The 13,272-nt window shown below is 37.5% G+C and overlaps 1 protein-coding gene across 1 annotated transcript in view; it reads right to left on the bottom strand.

The window, feature by feature from the left end:
• The window catches only part of SRFBP1 (serum response factor binding protein 1), a 60,341-nt gene that overhangs the window by 15,748 nt on the left and 31,321 nt on the right, over positions 1-13,272 (bottom strand). The window contains exon 4 of the mRNA XM_088534715.1: positions 2,009-2,080. Coding sequence (XP_088390841.1) covers positions 2,009-2,080 — 72 coding nt within the window. The remainder of the gene's footprint in view (positions 1-2,008; positions 2,081-13,272) is intronic.

Raw genomic sequence — 13,272 nt, 5'->3', positions numbered from 1 at the left:
TGATCTAACCTGCCTATCTTAAATCTATGTTAAGAGGAAGCTGAATGTAAGAGTTAAGGGCTTTACTAGCTCCTAAGTCAATCGCCTATCTCTAATGAAACACATTTCCCGGACAGACTACCGATATACACTTTGAGGTGCTGTATTAGGCATATTATTTTGCAACATAACAACAATCAACCAAGCCACCCTTACCTGCTCAGTACACCTTCTACAAGGAAAGCTTTAAAATTCAACCAAATTAGAAGTATTAGAAGCAGAAAGCTTAGATAATGGATGCACTATATCATTCTTCTTTGCTCCAACTCCTCCCCCCCACCTTTTTAATTAATGGCTGGCAAATACACACAAAGAAACAGAAAGCAAGTTTAACACAAAGCCTTCAGTCAAAGCAGAACGAAGATTTCCATTTTTCAACAACTATACCTAAACACCACAAACAAAGTCTAGTTAAAAACACATGGCAATATTTTTACTATCTTTAGAGCAACATTTCATCATGGTGGATAGCACAGGCACCAGCTGCAGTAAAATTAAAAACAAAGTTCATAGATGATGTCTACCTCCTTCTTCTTGCCTTAGATTAAGGTGGAAAGTCATATATTTCTATAAATTAACTGGGAGAAAAAAAAAGAAGTGTCATATTGCTGGAAATTCTTCAATTGTTACAATTTGATTATCTTCTTAGGAACCAACCACAAGTCACAAAAGTTTGAGCAGCAATCTTCAGTGAGAGTGTGACTGCTAAACATCTAGATCCATTTTATTACACTGATTGAAAAACATGCAAACTCTGAAGGAGAAAATATGCTTATTTTACTCTGAAAAATACATGGGAAAACATGGTAATGGAACATAAAATCTCAGCGGGCAGAAAGAATTAAACAAATATCTTGACTACATGTCCAGTATGCAAAACTAATATTCAGCATTCCACAGTGAATTAAAAGCAGATTGCCTTCTATCAATGAAAACAAACCTATTCCAAAAGGGAAAATAGCCACAGGATGTTTTCCTTCAAATATTCTGAAAGTCAAGTTAATGAAAAGGTAAACAGTGTGCTCTGAGTTTCATGTGACCTGTTGAACATTCCTGGGGATAGAAAGCTACCTCTTAGCAATAATAACAACAACAACAACAACAACAGAACTATTGGAAAGGCAGAAGTATTATACGTTGAAGTTTTTAAAGTATAATAGCAATACTGTGTTTATTTGCTGGTATGGTATAGCAAACACTAACAAGTAATACAAGTTATGACAGTTTAGGCACTGCTTGTCAACAGAACTTCAAGAGAATACATGTAACTTCATTTACTGATAATTTTTGACACAGGATTGTTGTGGGAGATCACTTCTTCAGCTTTTCCATTCAAAGGGATCTGATTCTGCTGTTTTTCCCCCCTCCTTTCTGAGAGTCCTGTCTGCTCTCCACCTCAACTATTTCAAGGAGCATCTTCTCACCTTTATGACCCCGTTTTGCTTGTTATGCTAGTTAAACAGTAAACATATAATAATGCACCATCAATGGGTGTCCAAGGGGACATTCCACTGAAGGTAATGAGTCTCAGGAGTGTCTGACTTTCTGTGCTTTTCAGGCCATTTCTTATGCTATATTCGTATTTGGAAACTTTTATCTGCATGCTAAAGTATTAGCTGTTTTTCAACAGCTGTTGAAAGTTTAGATTATTTATGTTAACCGAACCCCAGAAGTGCATTATGTAAAACATAGCTAATATGTTTCTAAGACAGAAAGACTACTGCTATGCTTCCTAATATTCTCTTCCAGTCAACAAGGGATTAGCTCACCAAGCTCTGATGACAAGCCACTTCTGCTAAACATCTATACAAATTCTTGTGGCAGGTCTTAGTGTATATATTAAAAGGAGTCTATAACTGAGAAAAAGGTCATGTAACATACTCTCACCAACACGTCCGTTTTTGCCAAGAAATGTTTAATGTGCTCTCTCTCTGACATAGAAGCAAGAGAAAGAAAATTTAAACCTTACCTTTCTGCAGACACTTTCAAAATTTACTTCCTTCCTAAGAGCAAGTCTGGTAACTTGATCTGGCTTTATTTCCTGTGAATGAAAGATATATTTATTCTTTTTATGATGGACCTTTACTGAATTTTAGAATGATTCATCTTCCTCAAATATTATGGCTTTATGGCATGCCCTGCTATTTCTTAAAGGAAGGAAAAACAATTTCTCATATATAGTTTTTTTTTTTTTTTTTTTTTTTACTGTAAATACTGCTTTTAATTAAAATGAAAGATACACTTACTTATTAATTGCATCCACCCTGATACTCCACATCTGGAGTATTGTGTCCAGTTCTGGGCCCCACAGTACAAGAGGGATGTGGAGCTGCTGGAGAGAGTCCAGCGCAGGGCTACAAGGATGATCAGGGGCCTGGAACATCTGCCCTATGAGGACAGGCTGAGGGAGCTGGGCCTGTTCAGCCTGGAGAAGAGAAGGCTGAGAGGGGACCTGATCAGTGTCTGTAAGTACCTCAAAGGAGGCAGTGAGGAGGATGGTGCTGGCCTCTTTTCACTGGTGGCCACTGACAGAACTAGAGGTAATGGCCACAAACTGAAGCACCAAAAGTTCCACAGGAACTTAAGGAAAAATTTCTTGACAGTGGGGGTGACAGAGCACTGGAACAGGCTGCCCAGAGAGGTTGTGGAGTCTCCTTCTCTGGAGATCTTCAAAACCCACTTGGATGCAGTCCTGTGCCACGTGCTCTAGGTGACCCTGTGTGTGCAGGGGGGTTGGACAAGATAATCCCTAGAGGTCCCTTCCAACCTTAAAAATTCCGTCATTCTATGATATCCAATCTGAGTGCAAAGGACCATTTCAGCAGTCAAGTATGAAAGACAATGACTTTATTTTTAGAAACACTTAATGTACCCATACAGGTACACAAACAAACAAACCCCCCCCAAAACTCAAAAACAAACAAAAAACCCCAAAGAAACCAAAATACTTTGGAAGGTAATGAAATAATTAAAACCATTACATGAGGGGAGAGGGGTGGTAGGGCAGAGAAGGAAGAAAATGCCCCCCCCCGCCAAGTTCTTCTTTTCTGAAAACACTGCACATTTAGGTTTTTTTTTTGCATTAGCAACTGAAAAGGAGGAACTGAAAGCAAAGTTCTTTAGAAGATGCCTATTTCAATGCAACATGCCCTTGTGACAGGCTTTCCCTTATTTTTAAGCATATATTCTATTTATGTTGTATTAGTGTTTATAAATCTTAAAAATGGAATTTTAGACATCTAATGATTTGTTTTCCTGCTAGGGGTACTATGTCAAATAAATCATCTTACATACCAGTTGTTTGCCAGATGGCTACTTTAAAAGCAGCTTAACTATGGAGTTATGCAAGACCTAAATAACTTCCACATATTCGTAGTTCTGGAAAATGAAGATTCACTAAAGGTTTTCATACAAAAATTTGATAGCTGTTACCAGACGGTATTTCAATACTGCCAGTTTCAACATCTGAAGAAAACCATCTATAAGCTGAATTTCTGAAACTCCAAGAAAGTGGATGAATTGAGAACAAAAAAATAAAAAAGGGGGCCATTGGCAAGATGCAAGTGATTAAGTGATTAGTTTTTATAAAGTGACACATGTCCACCTTTGGCTATATCTGCAACACTGTGTTCCGATACAGTTGAGATAACACTAAGTAAAAAATATCTAAAAGAAATTACTGCAATTAATGACTTCGAAGCTTTGCTACTGTGTCAGTTATTCTAATTTAATTCAAATAATGGGAGTTGTGCTAACTTACAAGTGTCTGGAAAAAGAGGGTATTACTTACAGGTTCACAAACTAAAGGTATTGCTTTTTTATCTCTACTTAACCATCCTTGATAGGCATTCCAATGCTTTCACTTAATATTCTGCTCCATTTTTTTCCCACTCTGTTAAATTTCTATATTCTTTCCTGTTTTTATCCTAAATCCAGAACAGTTTGTCTGTACACTTACATGGTTCCTCCTGAAATGCCATCCAAGCAGTTTATGCCTCTCAATCCAAAAACCTAACTTCCATTTATTAGATTCTCTATAGAGAGGATGCATCTTACCTTGATTGTTAAGGTGCTAGAATAACATGACAGGTCAAAATTAAGAATCTAAAAATTCACTTTATGTGTCAGAAGAGCTTCCTGTGAGTGAGATTCAGCAGTCTGTAAAATCATCTCCCAAAGATACTGGTGGGAGTCCAATCACTTGGCGCACAGAAACCAGACTGCAAAAACACTGCTGAATATAGGAAACAATCTTACACTGGCAGATAGACAGACTGGATGACCTAATAGAATATAGAGATGGAAAAGACCTATGATTCAGTTTTCCATGACTTCCCAAAGTGTTTCACAGATGGCAAAACTAGGACAGAGTAGTTAGGTGACATGCTCACAGTCACATAGCTGGCCAGAGGCTAAGAAGGAAGTTTTGGAGCTCAGCGGAGTTAAACCATACTGTTTCTTTATATTAAATAGGATATATTTCCTGAATTGTATCCCAGATAAAACTGTGCCCTTTAGAATTTAAACAGAGAAAACTGTGAAGGGTAAAGAAAGGTAAAGTGAGGTAATTTTTATATGGCATCATTGCAAAACTACATTAGAATTGCCAATTCATGCCTGGTAATTGAGTGAGATCCACGGTTTGAGATGCAGAGTCATAAATTTACCTTCACTGAAGTGCCTACTGTCCAGAATGAGACCACCAGCCTCCTCTTTAGGGCAAACAAAGTCCTTCACTCCCCTTAAATTTAAGGCAGAGGAAGCATTTAATAGATTTATACAATCTTCAGTATTATTCTGTCCTTGTAAAAGCAGCCATAAGAGCCATCAGCGAGATGGGAAAGAGATTGTTCCCTCTTGCTTACAGCCCGCATCCCTATCTAAGCTTCCAATATGAAAATTTGTAAAGCAAAAGGGAGATAAAGGAAGAACCTCTGTAGGCTGATGTATGCAAAATAACTATGCTATTGTGCTTTTATCTTTTGCCTGGTACAGGAGAGCTCTGATAGAGTCAATGAAGATGAAACTTGAAGGGATGCAATAGGTAACTACAGCAACAGCCTAGCTCTTCAAGTCAGGCTGCATTAACTGCAGGAGCTGCTCCTCTGGACATTCTCCAAAAGAAAATAAATAAATAAAAGCAACAACAAAAATCAGTCGAAATGGACCTGTCATCCAGTTGGACCTCGCTAAGGCTAAAGTTAGATTACTAGGCCTTGGCTTGAGGTTAAGCTAAATAAACAGGATATGAAAAACTACTGGACATAACATAAGAAAACTGCTGGATGTGGCAGATGTGAGAAGCTGACAAAATGGCTGGATTTTACAGATAATTAAAGGCAAGTTACACTAGGAAACAGAAGCATAACAGATAGCTGAAGAAAAGTATTGGGGAGCTTATGGGCAGGAAATCCTGCAAGGCAACAGTACCTAAGAAACCATATCTGTAATCCCTTATAAAAGCAAGATTATCTATGCAGCTAGACATCCCCAATTCAGGTATAGGGGCAGCAGAACTGGGAAGAAGGAGGAAAAAAACAAAACAAAACAAAACAAAAAAACCCATAACCAGGACTGGGTAAGGGCATTATTGGGGTGGAAAATCATGCCCACGATGTAGGGAAAAGGGATATTAAGGTGTGCAATGGGATATCGAAGTGTACCTGTGGTCAGACCCATGTTTGGGAAGGGCAGCAAGGACAGCCCAGCCTGCTGCTCTCCCTGCCACACACCAGACCTGCTTCCATGGCCGAGGGGAGCACGGCTCTTCCGCGGCTCCTGCTGGCAAAGGAGCACCAAGGACCGGCAGGCTGAGCGTCCCACCAACACCATGCTGGTGTCAGCTGAGTGCCTGACCGCACCAAGCATTTCCCAATACCACACCTGCGCCCTGCCAGGCCTTTCCACCTTTCTCTCCAGAGGCAGAGCTCTGCTGAGCTCAGTTCATATATTAGAGGCAGAGAATTCACCTACAGAAATTAAGACAATATATTTTTTTTAAATATGATGAGGTTATTTAAATTAACCATAATTGTATTATGCAGAAAAACAAGACTCCATATTGAACAAAAAGTACATCAAGCATAAACATATCCAAAAAAAGAAAAAAAAAAAGACAATTCCCCCTATAATAATTGCTCATGGTTGCTCAGATTACTGTTTATGCAACACAAACTATAAACTCTTTTTTCAGGAGAAAGATGCAGTTTAACAGGAATGGAAATATAACATATTGAACAGCCTTCAGAAAACAGGAAAGAGACAAAAAAAACTGTCAGATGAGGCTTTGACACATCTCAGAAGCGCAAGATTATTCATATAAAATATATTGCCAGTTATCCTGTCTAAATCTGTTTTAGATTACTCAGAAAAGTTTGCCAGTAGCGGCCTGTGGAAACAATTTAGGAAACTCAGTTGTCACATTTAAAAGTTTTACCTACTCAGCTCAATGTTGTTCTGCCTAGTATTATCCCTTTACCTTTCTTTATGATTGAATTCAATAATTTTCCCATTATTTCTTCACATTTCTTAACTGTCCAAGTGTTAAAACTTCCCTCACAGTAACTTTGCAAGTCTAGTAGGACAAGTTTTTCCTTAAAAAGGAAGAATTTCTAAAAAAGTAAAAGCTGCAAAATCAGAGCATGTATAAATAGATAACAAAACATTTCAAACTAACATCAAATATTTTAGATGAAACTTCTGCTGTATTTTGTTATGCATTACTGCCTGTAGATCTTTTAAAATATTGCTTTCTTACACTTGAATGAGTGTTCTAGATTACACTTCATAAAGTTTCTTGCTTTCTTTTTCATTTCTTTCAAATGAATCCAGTTTCATTTCGCCTTTTCCTGACATTTTTCTAGGTTGCTTAGTGAGGAGAAAATGGTAGAAAAATACTCTCTTCATAACAGCTCTTTGGCATCTTTTTCTATAATTTAATGACTGCATGGCTTCCTGTCATGATCAATTTGTTCCCCTCTCCAAGTCCGTAGCAGTTAGGTATTTTAATCATTCAGACCAAAAGTATTCTTTGACTCTTAGTGTAAATACTACCACTGTGAAAGTATCTGTTCTTTCACATAAAAATGGATCATTCACTCACAAACAGGATCTTTCCAGACAGTGAAACATATGAACTCTGGTTCAAACAAAAGGTTTCACACTTTCGTAAAAAACTATATCCATAATAAGTGTACAGGAATCATCTAGGAAGGCCCATTTCCCAGGAATTCCATACTCTTATCCATTATAATCAGATTAATTATGAAGAAAAAGTTACATCTACTTAGGAGAAAATTTATTAAAAAGTTGAATATATACTTATATATCTACAAAAAAGTTACACTGATATATTTACATTATTATAAAGTTACTATATATTTTTTCCCAGTAAAAAGAGAATGAAAGCATGGTGAGTAGCTGGCTGCTCTCCTGACAGTACTTCAAAACTATCTTGCTCCCTGTGTCTTCTTAGGACCCTTTTAATTAATCAAAGGGACTATCTCCTAGAGTATGAAATTCTTTCTACATAACTTCTATAGCTCTTTTCCGCACTTGCTCACATTTTTTTAAACTATGATTTTTAAAATAGGAATATAAGGGGATATAGTATTGTGTCTTTCTTTACTCCTGGAAGCTTAATCTTTCATTTGGCTCCCTTCAATGGAATTTGCGCAATCTGGGTCACCCTCATCTTTATCCGTCATCTCTAAATTACATAAAGTCCTTCCAGGTGAATTTATGGATTTGTCTCAAGCATTCCCAGTTGTAACTCAGCATTACGTCAACCTAGAGCTCTATACATGCTACTTTTTTTGTGACTGCAATTTCTGCAGTAAAAAGCTTTTGCGACTGTGACAAGTAATCCTGAAAACATAATTCATCCTTTCTGGCCTAGAGAGGACATAAGAATGCCTAAAGGATTCAATGGTTCCATTTGCCTTACTTGGTGTCACCAAATAGATTGCACAGTCAGTAACCTATTTTACTCCTGGGGTGGGAGGGAGGGTAAAAGAAAAGAAAGACAAACTATGCTTAATCTGCTCAAGTTAAGGTTTCAGATTTCTCTGCCTTATTCAGACTGACTTGCAATCCTTCCTGACAAGGTGGCAGGCAGGACTTCAGTCTTTGTGTGTACCTTATACTCGAGGCTGCATCTTTCAGAGAGTGTCTAGAAACCCCTGTCACGATTTTTGCTGCCTGACTGGGACATTTTAACATAAAGCCCTACTTTTTAATTTACAGATAGACATAAAATGTAAGTGATAAAAGCCTTACAAACAGACTCTGCATGTTAGGGACCATGAAGCTCAGTATACAACTACTGTGAGGTAAGAATGTGTTTGGGAAGATGAACCCCCAAACTTTTCATCTAGTATAATGTAACACACATTATATAGGTAAATATATAACATACAGAACAAGAACTACAGACAAAGGGGTACTCACTGCAAACAAACAGGATGAACAGGCATATGGGCTGCCTGGACACAGTCCTGTGCCACGTGCTCTGGGTGACCCTGTGTGTGCAGGGGGTTGGACTAGGTGATTCCTGGAGGTCCCGCCCAACCTTAAGCGTTCTATGATCCTATGATTATTAATACATTCCTTTTTATAAAAGAACAACACAGATCATATGAGATTAGGAATGGCTTTAGAGTGAGATATATTCTGCATATTATGTGAACTACTTATCACTCAAGCTGTTTTTAAACAAGTTTTATGAATACTAAATATTCAAAATATATTATATTTTTATATATGCTAAATACATACTAAATAAAGACTACCTATAGGCAATGTAATAAATCTGACATAGGCTGAAAATATACAGATACGCATATTTAGGTTTCCACAGAAACGTTTTATTCTAAATACGCATGTCGCGAGGAACAGACAACTACTTGAAAACAAAACCACAACGAAAGAGAGGTCCACGGCCCTCTTTTTGTTCTGCCAGTCTAGCCAACAAAGCTTTTGCTGGCAAACAGACTGGAAATGGCAAACTTGTGCTGGAACTTCTGTATCATCACATACCAGAACCAGGAATTTTATCCAGTTAAAATGAATACATTTTCTGTCTGATTATAGACAAACTAAGTGAAATGAGTTATAATTTAAATATATTCCCCTATGTGATTAGGGCTGAAGATTATTACCATGTGTTGCAATAATTACAGCATTTTTAACTTATCAGGAATCAGATTCTGTACTATAAGGAAGGACTATATCCTAGAGTTGCTAACTATACTCAAGAAAATACCATGCATTGCTGAATATGACTCTGCATCTTTCAGTCACCATACATTTTTCAAAAGCTTTATAGAACTTAATACCGTTTTAGCTTCACTTTGAGAAGCCATATATTCAACTGAAAGGCTGGTCTTCCAACAAAAATGAAAATTAATGATTTCAATGACTGATTTAACTTGTCTAGCAATTGTTCTTTTTGTAAACTACGCTAATGTCAGGTTTTTGCTGGCACCGATGTTAAACATTACTAAATGTCTACAGAACTGCTGTCTCAGTTTAGATCCAAGTGAAATTCAGTGTCAACCTGAGTCCTCATATACTCACAATAAAGAACTTGTAATATTTTCTCTGATTTTAGTGTTTTCTAGGAGAATGAAATTATTAATGACTTCATTCCTTTGTTTAAAAGAATATAAAGCCATATAGTAGCAACACAAAAATGATTTTGTGCAAATTGGTACTTTTGCCTAGTTGAATATCCTTCGCCTGCTATTGTCACACAAGCCCTCTTAAAAGCAGAGCATAACAACTGACATAAAACCTACCTGTTTGTACAGTTTAATAATAAAACGAAACAAACAATTCCCCAAAACAAGAGTTAACATGGCTGATCTTTTTAAGATGTTGTAAAATACCCAAACTTTATTTGGCAAGCATAAGCTGCTCTTTTCTGCCACGTTTATAAACTAATTTAATATTTCAAGAGTTATGCGAGTCAAATGCCAGCAATTACATCAGTCTAAAGAGATGAACACTGTGAACTTGGCATTTTATTTAGTCAATTAGATTAAATGAATTGTTTTATTTTGGAGGTTCCCATCTTATTCAGTAGTCATATTTATGGAGCAATAATCACTGTTTTTTTTATCATAACATACAAAGTTACCAAGTCTGTAATCTTATGACAATTTTAAAAGCAGTAGCAATTATGATAGTAAACAATTACAAGCCTTTAGCAAAAATTTACACAAAAGGACAAAGTAAGCTCACAGTGTTATCCAATACAAGCATGAGGATGACAAGTTTTCATATTTGAATATCCTTTTTTCCCCCTCCTCATACAGCTTTTGGTTCTGACTGTCAGCCTTCACTTGGACTGGTATAACATGTACTTTCACTCTATACTGGCAATTTGTTCAATGCTGCTTTTCTAATATTAAAATAATAATCACACGCAATTTCAGGGTTAACATACTTGCAAGCAATCCTGAGCTGGCTGGGTCTATCTTCAGTTTTGGATTAGTATCCCTGGTATTCACAACACTTGCCAATATCATTGGTTGCCAGGTGAACTGTTTTTCTACAGATGAAAGAAAAACATCCTCTTCTGTCAGAAGAGGACGCTGTATTCCACTAGCAAAAAGCCACCTATTTCTCCATTTAGCCTCTTTTCTCACAGCAGAAACTTGAGCCAACAACTAAAGCAGCCTGGAAAAGGACACACTATGTTCTAACAAAGAAGCTTCCCACCGAAGACAACCATGGCTGCTAACAATGTGCGCTCCAGCTAATAATCTCCACCTCCAGATTCTTGTTTTAAAGAGATACAGAAAGAAAAATGAATAATGAATGCAAAAGAATCCAGAAAAGCAGAAAGATACAGAAGACAGAACCACATATTCAGTTCCTCCTCCTGCTTCGGGAGTGTGGGGAAGAGTTCAAAGATTTGACACAGAAATCTTTCCATTCCCCTTCCCAGTGCATCCTCTCTCTAAGAAAAGTACTCCTCCTCCAGCCTTTAAGGCACAAACAGAGAGGACATAAGTAAAAAAATAAGGTACTGGACATCTTCCAGACATCTTCTAGGAAGCTATACAAATTTTGCACAAGGTGAGGATGAAAACAAACCAATGAAACAAACAAACAATACTGAATAACAGAACAAAAAACATAATAAGATGAGCATTTGCCAGAGTTTTCAAATTCTTGTTTTCAATAAGTGTATCCCAACTCCATCAATATATTACAAGTTGTGAGAGGCCTGTTCATGTCATTGCAAAGTCTTTTCAGAACATTTCCCTTCTGAATTGCTTTGCACCTCTTTGAGGGTAAACTGGAAGGAAGAGATCCAGCAAGAAAATTTTTCCAAAGATTTCCAAAATGTCTGCTAAAGATTCCTGAACAAGTTATGGTACACAGAGTGCAAAAGAAATGCCCAGCCCAAATGTGTTAGTAGTATACACCTCCAGTATTAGTTGCTTAAGTCACATCGTGAGGAATCCTAATCTTATTTCACCACTCCTTTTAGATTCTAGGCTATATCTATGATCGTTATTTGCTGCTTTTTTTTTCTTTTTTTTAAATAAGAAAAATCTTTTATACTATACAGGAGAAAAAGAAACTTAAACATAAGATGACTCTTCTGCCTGGCATGGCACTTTGATATACACATCTACAGCAACTCCAGAAACGCACCTCCTAATGCGTAATTGCAGATGTATGTTCACAAACCAAATATTTAGTGAATGTAATCTCCCCCCAGATGCCTCACACATTTAACAATACTGAATTTCTTTAGTCATTTTTTTCCTCCAGTTACTCATTATTAGTAATATCAAAAACTGTAGAATATTACAATTTTACTACCCTGAAACACTGGATGATCAAAACTTGTCATATTCATTCCATTTTCCAGATCATTTTGAGCGGAATGCTCAAGTTTCTGTATTCATCAATAAGGGGGTTTCTCCACAGTTTGGCTGAAGAGCAGGACAAAGGGAGGGGAGACTGAGTGGAGCCATGGGCCAAGTGGGACAAAGAGAGCCATCTGCAAGGAGATGGGGCCTTTACAAAGGAGGGAAATAGGGCAAGTCCCCCACATTCTTCAGCAAGGGGGACAAAGGAGTTGGTGAGCTCAGGTGAGAACAGATGGCGGGAGGCCGGAGTTCGGTGTAGGCGGGCCGGGAAGGCTGTAACTTCTGAGTACCTCAGCCAATGGGGAAAAGGAGAGGGTGTCCCTCGGTCGGGAAATTAGGATAAAAGGGGGGCTGCGTCCCCCAGCAATTTGAGAGACCCCACAGGGATATGCCCGGTGGACTCTCCCTTTATTCGAATAAAGTTTTAGGACTCCTCTGTCTCCTTTTGGACATTCAGTTCTTGACAGCGAGATTTTCCGCACAATTTCCAACATAGACCCCTGCAGATCTCCACGTTAACATTTCCATATTGTGAAGGCTAATCATTATTCTTCCCATTCATTTAGTATACTTAACTTTATTACTAAAGAAAAAAACCTTTCAAATCTCTGGACACCTTAGTCTTCCCATAGAAGCTTTTACAGAAGGTGATGGAAAGCTTTTTGGAAACTTATGTTGATTCTCAGCAATTCTAGCATTAGGCATTTATTCCCTCAGAATTCCCACAAACTTGCAAGTCATTACTTCCATCTCCCACACTTACACTTACTCTGCTCTGTTGTATTAATCTGCACACTCACTAATTCACTCTTTACTAAAAGTACCAATATGTCTGTCCAGCACTGAAGACATGTTTATGTTAGTAGCATATTCCCCACAGAGATCTTACATACTTTTTGCAAGCAAAAGACATCCATGGGGTAAACAGGATTCTATACACAAGAGCAACCACTTAGTTTTAAGGAAAGAGTTAAAACAGCTGCTGTTACCATTCTGAATTAATCACTTTCCCAGTGCATAAAAAGACGGTTAGTAGGTCTAGAGTTGAGCCCTTGTCCCTAAACTAGAGTAAATAAGAATAAAATCTTTATTATGTTATTTGCAAAGAATCTGTTTTACAGTTGTGAAGACTAAGAGAACTTCTGTCAGAAACTTTACAGGAGAGAGTTCCAAAATGAGACTGATTAGGAGTATGGAGGCAGTTTAAGTACCAAACCACCACATCAACTAAGCAGATTCATTGTTGTTTAAAGATGTTTTGCTTAACTTTTCCAAAATAATTTAAACTATGAAGACAGGTTGGTCTACAGTAAGAGAATGACCAAAAGTGCCTGAGCTCAACAGG

The sequence above is a fragment of the Tinamus guttatus genome, unplaced genomic scaffold (assembly GCF_059628265.1).
Source record: "Tinamus guttatus ecotype Peru unplaced genomic scaffold, ASM5962826v1 Tinamus_guttatus_pri_ptg000591l, whole genome shotgun sequence".
Taxonomy (NCBI): domain Eukaryota; kingdom Metazoa; phylum Chordata; class Aves; order Tinamiformes; family Tinamidae; genus Tinamus; species Tinamus guttatus.
The sequence above is the reverse complement of the archived record's forward strand: the minus strand, read 5'-3'. Positions and strand labels throughout refer to the sequence as shown.